Source organism: Saccostrea cucullata, unplaced genomic scaffold (assembly GCF_032062105.1).
Source record: "Saccostrea cucullata isolate Sc308-1 unplaced genomic scaffold, CSIRO_AGI_Scuc_v1 ctg8582, whole genome shotgun sequence".
NCBI lineage: Eukaryota > Metazoa > Mollusca > Bivalvia > Ostreida > Ostreidae > Saccostrea > Saccostrea cuccullata.
Genome location: NW_026931285.1, coordinates 9,004 through 20,751, shown reverse-complemented (window position 1 = coordinate 20,751; position 11,748 = coordinate 9,004). Strand labels below are relative to the sequence as shown.

The window sequence follows — 11,748 nt, the reverse complement described above, 5'->3', positions numbered from 1 at the left end:
CTGCATTGTCACCATAATCAAAACTTTGTCCGAACTCTAACTTTGTTCTTTCTTATTGTTTAATTTAAAAGATAGCGGCAAAATATAGACATACTAATTAAAAGGGTTAACGGTGATGTTTTTTAAATCATTTAACATCACAGGACAGTCGGGGTAACAGGTATGATTTTGAAAACAGCAATTAACACTTTACAAACTGACCAATTGCCCCGCGATTTCCTTCTGGAGGAGCCATAATTACATAATTACCTCCAAATCATCTTTATTATAATGTGTATATATAAACATTGAATGAACTTTTATGCTGCGGTTTCTTTTCTACAAAATGATTTTGATAAAATCTACGTTAACATTATATCTTTGCATCTTGAGTAGACCATTATCATGGAAAAGAACATACGTTGAAAGAGTGACACGGTCTGTAGCTTCAATGTAGTCCTCCGTGTTTTCACTTAAATCGGAATCGTCATTTTCACTTATCTCATTCTCTGAGTCTTCCGTCTCAAAACTGTAAGTACAGAGAAGAAAGGATGCATTTTTTTTATTTAAGGATGATTAGCATAAACATGGTGTAATATTTTTCTTGAACAATCGATTTGTAACAACCATATTAGAGAAACACCGACATCTTACAAACGAACGTAACCAAAAACGGGGATCAGTCTATTGTATTCACGGTTGGATTACTGAATTCTTCAATCTTATTGGGATTTCGATAGAAAAAATCCCCTCAAGATGCCTCAAATACACGTCTTGTCGTAGTCGCTACCGTGACGCTACAATACATTTCAATGGACATTTAAACGGGCAAAGGGGTTCGAAAAGGGAAATGAAAGAAAAATTTTAAAAATGTCATTCTATGGCATGAAATAAAAAATAATAGTATGTTCGGCTCTAGTAGGGGTCGAAAGGGGGAGGGGGTACTTTACAAAGGGCGGTCGGGACAAAAAGGAGTTATGGTCTAAAATTAAATTGCAAGAACCCAAAAACGTAAAAGAAATCTTGTACTATATGCTGCGAAAATAACATTAATATGGCTTTAATACACAGGTATTATAGCCATATCATAGATCCAGGGGGATGCCCGTTCGTAATTTGTCGGTTGATAAAGCTTCTTCTTACATGTACAAACATGTGTCTTAAAAATCTTTATATAATTTTCACGGGTGCAAGTGGACTGGACCCCCCCCCCCTTAACGTCCCAGACCCAAAACTTCTCAAAACAAAAGTGTAACAGACTTACTTAACAGAATTATAAGACGAACGAGCAGACTGAAATTAATATCCCCAACTTTCGGTGAGGGGGACAGGTCGGCACAAAAATGGAAGTTTAGTGAATTGTGTTTTTGACATAATTTAAGATATATATATATAAGAGCAAGCTAGTTCAATATTAGCAAACCATCATAGGACCGATGCCCACCCCACCCCCTCACCCAACCCCTGGAATATATATAAATCCGGGTCCAAAGACATTTTTTTTGCTTTCTTTCATTTATAACATAAATTTTACAATTTACAACATACAAAATTGATACCTGCAGTTAAAAAGTCAGAGGTGATTTAAGATACTACGGGCACGATTTTTTTTAAATAAAAAGTGAATTCTATGTACTTTTTGGATTTTTCATATGAAATACATTGTACAATTTAAATATGTACTAGACGGTTGATTTATGAAATAAGACAAATATAAATATCTTGCGACACGGTATGTATATTGGGGATTGGGGTGGGGAAGTTGTTTGGTCTACAAGCACTTGTGATAAGCATATGTGTGCACATACTTTTGAAGGATGCCATGACAACTAAGTGACAACTACGTTTTCATATTATTCACACTTTTAAAAGTCCGGTATCTTTTTGTCGGTATTCTGGAATCATTTTTTTTCTGTTACAACAGGACGGTAAATATATATTTTTCCTTACAAATGAAGCGAGTTATAATTTCGGTTATAGTTAAACGTTTTTAAGTGTATATTGGACCTTCGGTCAAAATAACTCTGTGCAGTCAAAAGTATAAAGTGTATCTTCTAATTTTATATTTTGACGATTAATGTAATATCTTAGAAAACTTAGCTACTGTATACTTGTGCCACCTCAATAAAAAAATCTTTCATTTTGGCTTCCCAAGGAATTGTTTTGTAGTGACTCTAAACTAAAAAAGTTTGGTTGTGCCCCCCCCCCCCCCCAACTGATATTGCTTGCTTCATGCCTGTTACATATTTCAAATAAAAGCAGCTCAAGATGATTAGGTTATGATCGCCATTTAATACATCATCTAAAAAGATACTGTCTAACATGAATCCTCGTTTATTTCTTTGAAGTGATATTTTAATAAATTTATAAAAGAATCTCTCTCTCTCTCTCTCTCTCTCTCTCTCTCTTTAGATCTCAATACAAGACACTTTATAAAGCGCACTACATATTTACTTGATTGCACGGATTTTTTTTCTTCAACCTGTAAAAAGTAACCTTTCTCCATATGAACAAGGCGCACACTACGAGTAGTTTGTATACGTTTAATCACTGACGCATGACAAACGTGTTTCCTAATCCGTCTAAAGTAGTATGGTGTATTTTCTTCTATTTGTTCGCTTTTTTAAAACATAGAAAGTGATTACAATAAATTTGACTTGAGCAATTTTCAATTACAAAGTGGTTAAAACACTCTCCGTTCTATTTTACACATATACTTATTTCTTCCGATTTTAAACTTTATATGGGTACAATCACTGGTCCCGAGAAAACTATCAAGATACGGGAAGTTAGGGCGAGTTACGTTCGTTCGTAAGATGTCGGTGTTTCTCTAGTATGTCTTAAACTGTTCTATCTCTTTCAATGACGATTCAATCAATGATTGATTGCTATTACAAACTTTAGTAAAGTAGGTCATTTCTATATCCATTTTCTCTTTATAAATGACTAATTAAAATATAAGTCCATATCTCATTTCTTCTAGGATACATTATCAATGTAACATTAAAAGATACATAGATGAAGGAATAGCATGATCTGTAGCTTCTCTGTTGTCCTCTGTGTTTTCACTTAAATTAGAATCGTCCTCTTCACTTATCCCATTCTCTGGTTCGTTCTCTTCTAAACTGTAATAATTAATGAAAATATCAATATTATTGATATAAAGTTATGCTAATTTCAAGATAACGCATATTCGTTGACAAACTCTATTTCTTCCACATAAAATCAAACTTCAACCAGTGAGCGATGATATTTACATGTAACCATATCTTTCAGTATTTTTTATATTTAAAACAATGCACTTTAATTTACAAGCGTCTTCAATATATCTATTTTTATACACAAACTTTAGAGCACATTCCATCGCTAACTAAATATTATTACATCGTCATAAATAAAAGTATCCGATTTTCATTAAAGTTTTTTTTTCTTTTTGTAGTACTTGTGCTTTTCAAACTGTTTGCATTGTTGAACATTCGTATATGCACTTAACAATTCAAATAACAAGATATATTTTAAGGATTTCAAATAGTCTATATTATCCACTTGTCTGTCAGTTCTGTTTAAAAATATTAAAACATAATCATATGATTTGACGCTGATCAATGCGAATTGTTGGTGTGGTTATAATGCCAAGGTATGAAACATACTGTTTATTTAAGGAATGAAGCTTATTTCAACTTATGTTATACGATATAACATAACTTGGGGCAGTTTACGCTTTACAAACCACTAAGGTTTAATATCAATGTAGACAATGAGATATTTTTTTCCTTTTGAAAAAGGCTTCAAATATAACACATCTTAAAAGTTAACGTCAAGCGGAATAATACGTTTTTGACGTAACTCATTGTGACATAGGCAAGTTATATTATACAAAACCGTTGAACGTATCAAATGACAATAACAGAACTCATGTCCTCTTTACAAAAACACAAAGTTCCATGAATTAAGGTTACAAATTGAAATTAAAATATAGGCGTTTTTCCGATAAATAAAACAAAGTTTTCAATGGAAGGATATTTTTTAAGACTTTATTGCTGATATCAGAAAAATGAGATGTGGTTCAAATCTACAAGTAGACGACATTTTAATTTTTTTTATTTAGACTTGTCACGTGATATCATATTACTTTAGTAAAATTACTTGCAGTGTTGAGGTGATCTGTAACTGCCAATATTGCAAAGTCATAACCAAGTCAAAATTTTAAGTTTATTTCAAAATTCTTTTCAACACAATATGTACTTACTGGTGAAAAGGGTTGAGAACCTATGTAGATTCCACTTTTATTGGTATAATTTCATTTATTAGAATGCAGGTGGAATAATTTGCTGATCAACTATATTAAATATCTATGCATTTTCTAATCAGTAGAGGCCCGCCCTAACACCAGAACACCTGACCCTGTGACCATGACATTCACAATTATAGAAGAAACTAATGATGGATGCAACTAACTTTTACCCTTTGATTTTGACCTTGATTTTTGACCTGCGTTTAAAATACTGAAACCTTGGCCATAACATTTGAAGGGCGAGAACAAGGGCTTCACATATGTTATCCTTGTGACAAGATATTTCTTTGAAAACCAACAACTTTAACTCTTTTGACCTTTGTCCTGAATTTTGACCTTCGTTTCTAAAACTCATCCTTGAGCATTACTTTTGAACAGGTGCTGCTAGGGCTCGTACATTTCACTATTATATTTCTAGTAAAAATACCTTACGTTGGGTACCAATATTCTTAATTTGTATTGAAGAAAAGTTTAAACTTTGCTTTGTTGACAAACAGGAACATCAGTGTTTTACAAACTTATCTTGTTTTCTATGAATACATTGGTATTAAAACCGACCAAAATGGTACTAAGTAACCATTCATTTTATCAAAATTTAGTTTATCTCCATATCCTTGGTATACCGAACATCTTATTTTTTAAACTGTAGAACAAACATCGTTTATTCGTTTTCAAACTGTAGTTGAAATGATTAGAATACAAATTTTCATTATCAAATTCAGGTAAAAAAAAATAACTAAACAACTTCATCGATTTTATATCCTGATATCATGCACTGTGCTAGACATCACTAGTTGAAGAAGATAATTAATGTATTCTCTAATTCATTGAGATTGAGTTTTTCAAAATTGTAAAAATTATACAAAAATACCCTGTCATTTTTTTACTATACGCTTTGCAAAATTTTAACCCGTTTAGGACGGCACTTCCGTAGTTGGCATACACAATACTGTGTGTTCTGGTGAATTCTAGTTGCACATTACCCTTCCATTAGAAAAAGATCACATGAAATCGGTAATATGATCAAATTCTTTAACGTCAGACAGGGCGTTGTTGTAAATTTGATCAAGGATAGATTTCATAACATATCCCCATAAAACTCTAGAATATGACTTTTTATTTACTTTTATTCGTGTTACAAGATAAATAAGTACTGTTTAGAATTTTTATGGTACTGCCATATAACGTAATTATCACATAATATGACATCACAACATAACTTATTAAATCATATTACAGACAACACAAGCGGAATTTTCCAAAGGCTCCTGCAGTTTGATTATGTGCCCTGTTGCATGTCATTAAAAATTGAATTTCAATTACAGGACATCGAATTCTTACATATATAATATGGCATTTCAATCTTTTATCAATTGTTCTCATACTATCTTATGGAAATAAAACATCAAATGGTAAACCCTTTTAGATATTTTCTCCCTATTTTAAAAAAATGAAATATAATGCTAAATATTACTTATTTTAATTATGAAATCAATACAATAAAAAAGACCATACTTCAAAGCGTCAGATGTCGTAAGATATGCAGATGATTTATTTTCCTTTGTGTCCACACTTGAATCATCACCATTATTTTCATTGGTCACATTCTTTTCCTTCTGTTTCCTGTTAAAAGTGATTCAACAATGGTCGTTCAACTAGTAATACATCACAAGGTTTATCATAATATCAGAATAAAGCAGTTGTTTTTACTTTTTCCATAGTGGAAAAATACCATTTAAGTACTTCTAATTACCGAATAATATTGTTTCAAAAACCTGGTGAACTAATAAAAATGTTACGAGACCCGGAGAGACTGGACCTCCACGCAGTAATGTGTTCAGATTAATTACGAAATTCAAAAGTGGAATAAGAGAATTGATTGTGAAAAATCGTTGTCGAAGTGATATATCGCATTCTGTAAGAACGTCAATAATATCGGTGCATTGTGCAACAACAGATCTAAATATGTCAGATTTACAATGATTGATCGATTGAATATTGCTTAACGTCCATCTCGAGAATTTTTCACTCATATAGAGACGTCACCTGACGGCGAAGAGCTACAAATTTAGACCTATACTTGGCACTCAGGACCATTGAGGGTTCTTTAACGTGCCAACGCCTACCGTGAGAGGGGACCAACGTTTTTAAGGTCATATCCGAACGAACCATGACTTTCTTTTCTAGTCCCGAGCGCTTGGCGGAGGAACAGTCATTACCTTTGTTTACGTTTTAGGTTTGATGCGGCGCCTCGAACGAGAATTGAACCCAGCCCTCCCGATCACGAAGAGAACGATCTACCACTAGGCTTACGTGACCGGTCGGATTTACAATGAAAGCAACGGCTTAGATACTAAACTTTTCATTTTCACAACAGCGTATATGGGTCTGAGGAAGGAATTAATTTGAAATAGAGTTTATTTCCTTACAATTGTATAATGAAATATAAATGTAAGGAAATAATGAATATTTTTCAAGCTCAAAAGTCCTTAAAACAATATAAGACAGGAGGAGAGAAAACCTGGACTTCAAAAAGCAGGTACCATGAAGGAGTGAGCATCACCTTCCAACATGTCACATCCGCCTTATCATTGTGCTCCATGCATGTAATAATCGAGAAATAATTGGAAAAAACGTCGTCGAATCAGTGTGTAATTAATAGACTAATAATTAGTATCGGAATCATCAGTCAGCATTTGATTCAATGATAATTTGAATTTGTTGATAAGGTCATTGTATCGACCATAGATCTTACGAAATTATGGATTTAAACGAGACTGTTTATACTCTTTCATCCAATGATTAATTAGAATATAAACAATTAAAAAAAAGTTTTGTGGGATATGAACTTGGTTGCATTGGTCATATGATCAAATTCTGTGATTCTCGAAGATATTCACGGTAGATTTGATCACGCACATGTACCAACTAAGTACATTTCCCAGGGAACTTTTTGACATTGTTGTTTATTACTTTTATTTACATTTGAGACAAACATGACGAATAAACTAGTATAACTGCATTTATTACACGAACGGGCCGCCGTATTGCAATGTTGTGTGGCGCAAAATTTAGTAATCTAGAGGTTGTTTGGTCTTAAAAGTCCACCTCGCTCTATAATTTGAATGATTACATTCATATTGATCGTTCAGTTCGGGAATTCTCCATTAATAATGAAAGAACAATGATCTGATGATGCTGAGAATAAACTTACTATTTGATGAGTTCTTAATATATTTGAAGTCAAAAGCGGTGGCATTGCCTGTTTTAGTTTACATCACTCCAAAGGAATTCGGGTAAAAAAAAAACAAGTGCGGTTTTAGACTAATTACGTATATAGCATTCAAAACATTATTCACATCGAAAGAAGATCTATATTGTTTATCTCTTGATTGAAAAAAAAAAATATCCGTATATTGCAATCATTTTATCTTTTTCATCACTATTAGCTTAGAAATATTCTAAAACCGGTTGCACGGTGACAGTAATATGTAGGGAAATTATCATCTGACCGTGTGATTCTGTCGCGCTATAACCTCTGACCACCAAATAAGTTCATACACATTCAAGTAGGTTTATCGAAGAAAAATATTTGCAGCTGTTAATATTTGATTTTATATGTTGTTTGCAGTTATGTTATGTTGAGACTGCCCTGAGGTTTAATATGAATTTGAAAATAATATAATCTTTCATTTCGAGCTGTTTTGATTTCAGTGCATAAGTAACATTTATATATCATGTATATATTAATACCGTATGGTGGGAATTTTATTGGGGGGTGGGTTAACTTTTGGTTATTGTTTGGTTTTGTAGTAGTCCGCTTAAATCTAGTCGCTAAATTTGCACCCTTACATTAATTTATATGTATAAACTGAGTGAATTAAAAATAACTCTGGATAGTTTGTTGTTAATTAAACAAAATGTCTTTCATTAGGTATGGCTTTTACTCAAGCTCTTGTCTTTATCAGTACTCAACCGTATACGAGGGGCATTTCAAAAGTTCTGGCAACTGTTTAATCCGTTTTACGGAAATTATTGACTTTGATATCATTGGAAAGATCAGAAAAATATACACATGTTGTGACGTCACTTTAAAATTTTTATGACGTAATAAATCAGAAAATGACGTCAAAATATATAGAATGTTTAGCATACTGAAAAGTCGCGTTTTTATCCATGTGACACGATCGTAAAAGTGCTGCCAAAGGCTTATTTGAAAAGATATTTGAAAGAAAATTTTAATTTGCAAAGAGATAGAGTAGGACTATGATACTGTTTATCAGGAAATCCATTATTCATTGTATGATTTGTTTACGAGCACGGTTTATGTCCGGTCATGCTATCATTGACATTCATTTAAGATTTTTATTTACGTGATACTGCTGGATTTTCGGTCTCTTTTATAGCTCTCCATTGTTTCTAATAAAACATGTCCTGTATTAAACTGAAGTATATCAATGCAGTTTTCATCAAATGTATTTTGAGTAACAGGACTCTTACTGTTTACGAATAAAATGTATTTAATCTCGTCAATGACTTGATTCTGTGCGTATTTTTTTCATATTAATTCAACTTCGGCGCCCCATAACTCACTACTGCTTTTGACTTTTGAGTCCAAAAAATGTATATAAGTTACACAGATATGTAAAATCTTATTTATTTTCCATGCATTAAAATTTGAGAATATATGGAGGTACGGTAGGGTTACAACTGCGCTGCCGCCATTTTGGATTGTACGAGAAAATATGGGTTACACTTAACTTAACTTCTCTTGAACCTTCATCAATCCCACAAATCTGGTTAAAACACCTGACGAATTTATGCCAACAAATTTTGTAACACGATCGCCTGTACTTCTTTGATCGTCAACTTTGTCTTTTTCTCACAGTAAGGTTTCTTTTACGCAATAGTTTAAACGAGATTCGATAAAAACATGCTTAGTTTGACACTCGCTTAACCATTTCAGAACAAGAAGATATCCGAAATAGTACACCATATGATAGATTGAGTCTATGTAAACATTCCACCAACTGGCATTTGCGTCCGTTAGCTTGCATCCAAGTAATGATCAAAATTGTCTTTAAAATTTTAATTTGATCAAAATTGTGTCTTTTGTTACGTCATTTAATGGTCAGTATGCTGAACATTCTATATTCTGACGTCATTTTCTGAGTTATTACGTCATAAAAATTATAAAGTGACGTCACAATATTTATATATTTTTCTGATCTTTCCAATGATATCAAAGTCAATGATTTCCGAAAAACGGTTCATTTTTTATTAAACAGTTGCCAGAACTTTTAAAATGCCCCTCGTATTTTACGTACTAAAATCTCAATTAGAAGATGAACGTCTTCCAATTTACAAGTTACATGAATCAAGTAAACGTTCAGAATAAAATTCGTGAAAAAAATAATTAATTCCTTTAGAATATTTTTTAAGTACAATGTGATAATAATTTCTATAGAAAAATTGAATTTTATTTGGAAACCGCGAAACATGGAATTAAGAAAATAGCACTAAAGGGCTTCAGAGGCTTTGAATTAACATTATTGCGAGCTATAGATACTAGTAATATGAGAAATTAAAGTTTGTTTTGGCAGCTTTTAATGATATTGGAAAGGAGAAAATACATTTTCGTGATTTAAACTCCAATACAGGGCTTCGGAGCAACATAATTTTTCTGAATAATACATGTTGTTTGCGAGTAGATCCTGTACGAAAAAGTAGCATACATGTAACTAAAAAAACGTATTTTTCATCACAGGAATATATACAAAACGGCGTATTGTACTGATTTTTTTAAATTGAAAATAATGATGCCACAATGAAAAATGAACTTTCAGCGCTATTTCTACTACCTTCGAAATAAACTACAATAATGATTAAAACGTACAAGGAATTATTTTATATCAATCTTCCGTCACACACACACACGCCCTCACATACACACACACAACATGGACAATCATTCTTGGATTTATGTACGAATAGCATTTTTATTGACCCTGACATTTCTGTTCTTAAGGGATCAAGGATGTCATATCAATACAGAAATCCGCATTATATTGCAAGTTCATATTTATTGTAAACTACTACAAGTTATTGTGGACATATTTCACCCATCAAATCGTGATCAAAATCAAAAGAGATATTAAAAATGAAATGAAAGTGGGTTTTTAAGGCGCTTTCGGACATATTGACTAATGCAGTAAAGAAAGGGTTAGAATAATGTTTACCTACCGATCAAAAGGTTTAAAATGACTTGCTACCACTTCCTTTGTTATCTCAGCATGTTTCTTAAGTTTTTCAAGAGCATGGATCCTTCCATGGAAGCCTTCTTTAACCTGTTTTTTTTCTGATTCAATCAGTAGATCAATGTATTGGACGTCAGTAATTGGGTCAGGTTTCAGTGCTATCTCATTTAGCCTGTTAAGACTTTTTCTTATTGTTGTTATTTTTGAAGCGACATTTGATTCGATCAGTCTGAATTCGTCTTTAATACACGAAAGGAAGGTAAGTGTCTTTTTCTTTTGTTTCTTACCTTTCATGTAAAGTTCTTTAAGTTCTTTAGAAGTAACAGTGTATGTTTCTGTGTACTGAATAAGACGATAACCATTGTTTACATGATTTTGCCAATTGCAATTCTGAGGACAAAATTTGCAAATTCCCCTATTCATTGCGGCACATGATATCTTTTCATGATCTCTAGCTATATAACATGGATAATGGCATGTAAAATGACAATGGATGCAGTTGGTTACATGCTCTCCGGGAGGAAGTATTTCCTTTCTGTCACGGATTCTTGTTGCTGTCGTTTTAAAATCCTTCCCAGCTTCTATATCAGCTTCATGTTTTCTCACAAAAACTTCATGCTGACGAATTTCTTCAAGCTTATTCAGACCAATGTCAATAGCTGGAAGCAGGGTATTTAAATTTAATTCGAGCTTCTCTCTTTCTTCCAATACCTCCTTGGAAAGATTTAAACTTTCTGATTTCATCGAAGCTAATTTTTGAAAAAAGGCCCTGTAACTTTGCGTTCCCATATTCCAAAATAATTTCCTAATCGACCCTTCTTCGTCTGTATTGCCTTCAAATAAAGCTGAGTTATTGAATGGAAAAAACCCCTTATATGGAACCCCTGCGGAATCAAGTGCCTCAATTACTGGCGGAGTTTTGCCATCAGCAAATGTTACTAGAACCAAGATATTTTCTTTTATATCATTTCCAAACACTGATAGTATTGAGTCAAATATATACCTCTGAGTTGGTGTAAGGCGGGCTAGCGGTGCTTGTGTTACAAAGCAAACTGCATTAATGCATTCAATACCGCCTTTATCGCATTTTGTAGAAAAAAACTGCTTTATTTGTGAGACGATTTTTTTTATCTCTTTCAATGCCTCGTACGTCTCCAAATCCAGGGGTGTCAATTATATTTAAATGTGTGAAGCCGATATTGACTGTTGGTGATGGTA

The 11,748-nt window shown here is 32.8% G+C and overlaps 1 protein-coding gene across 1 annotated transcript; it reads right to left on the bottom strand.

Moving 5' to 3' along the window:
- Positions 1-400: 400 nt before the first annotated feature.
- On the bottom strand, positions 401-11,274 carry LOC134232077 (bicaudal D-related protein homolog; the record flags this gene model as incomplete). The annotated part of the gene is made up of 5 exons (XM_062714045.1): positions 11,038-11,274; positions 10,517-10,872; positions 5,789-5,896; positions 2,994-3,104; positions 401-508 (listed from the first exon to the last, which is right to left on the bottom strand). Coding segments are annotated over exons 1-5 (920 nt in total), but the record flags the coding sequence as incomplete, so codon positions are not given.
- Positions 11,275-11,748: the final 474 nt, after the last annotated feature.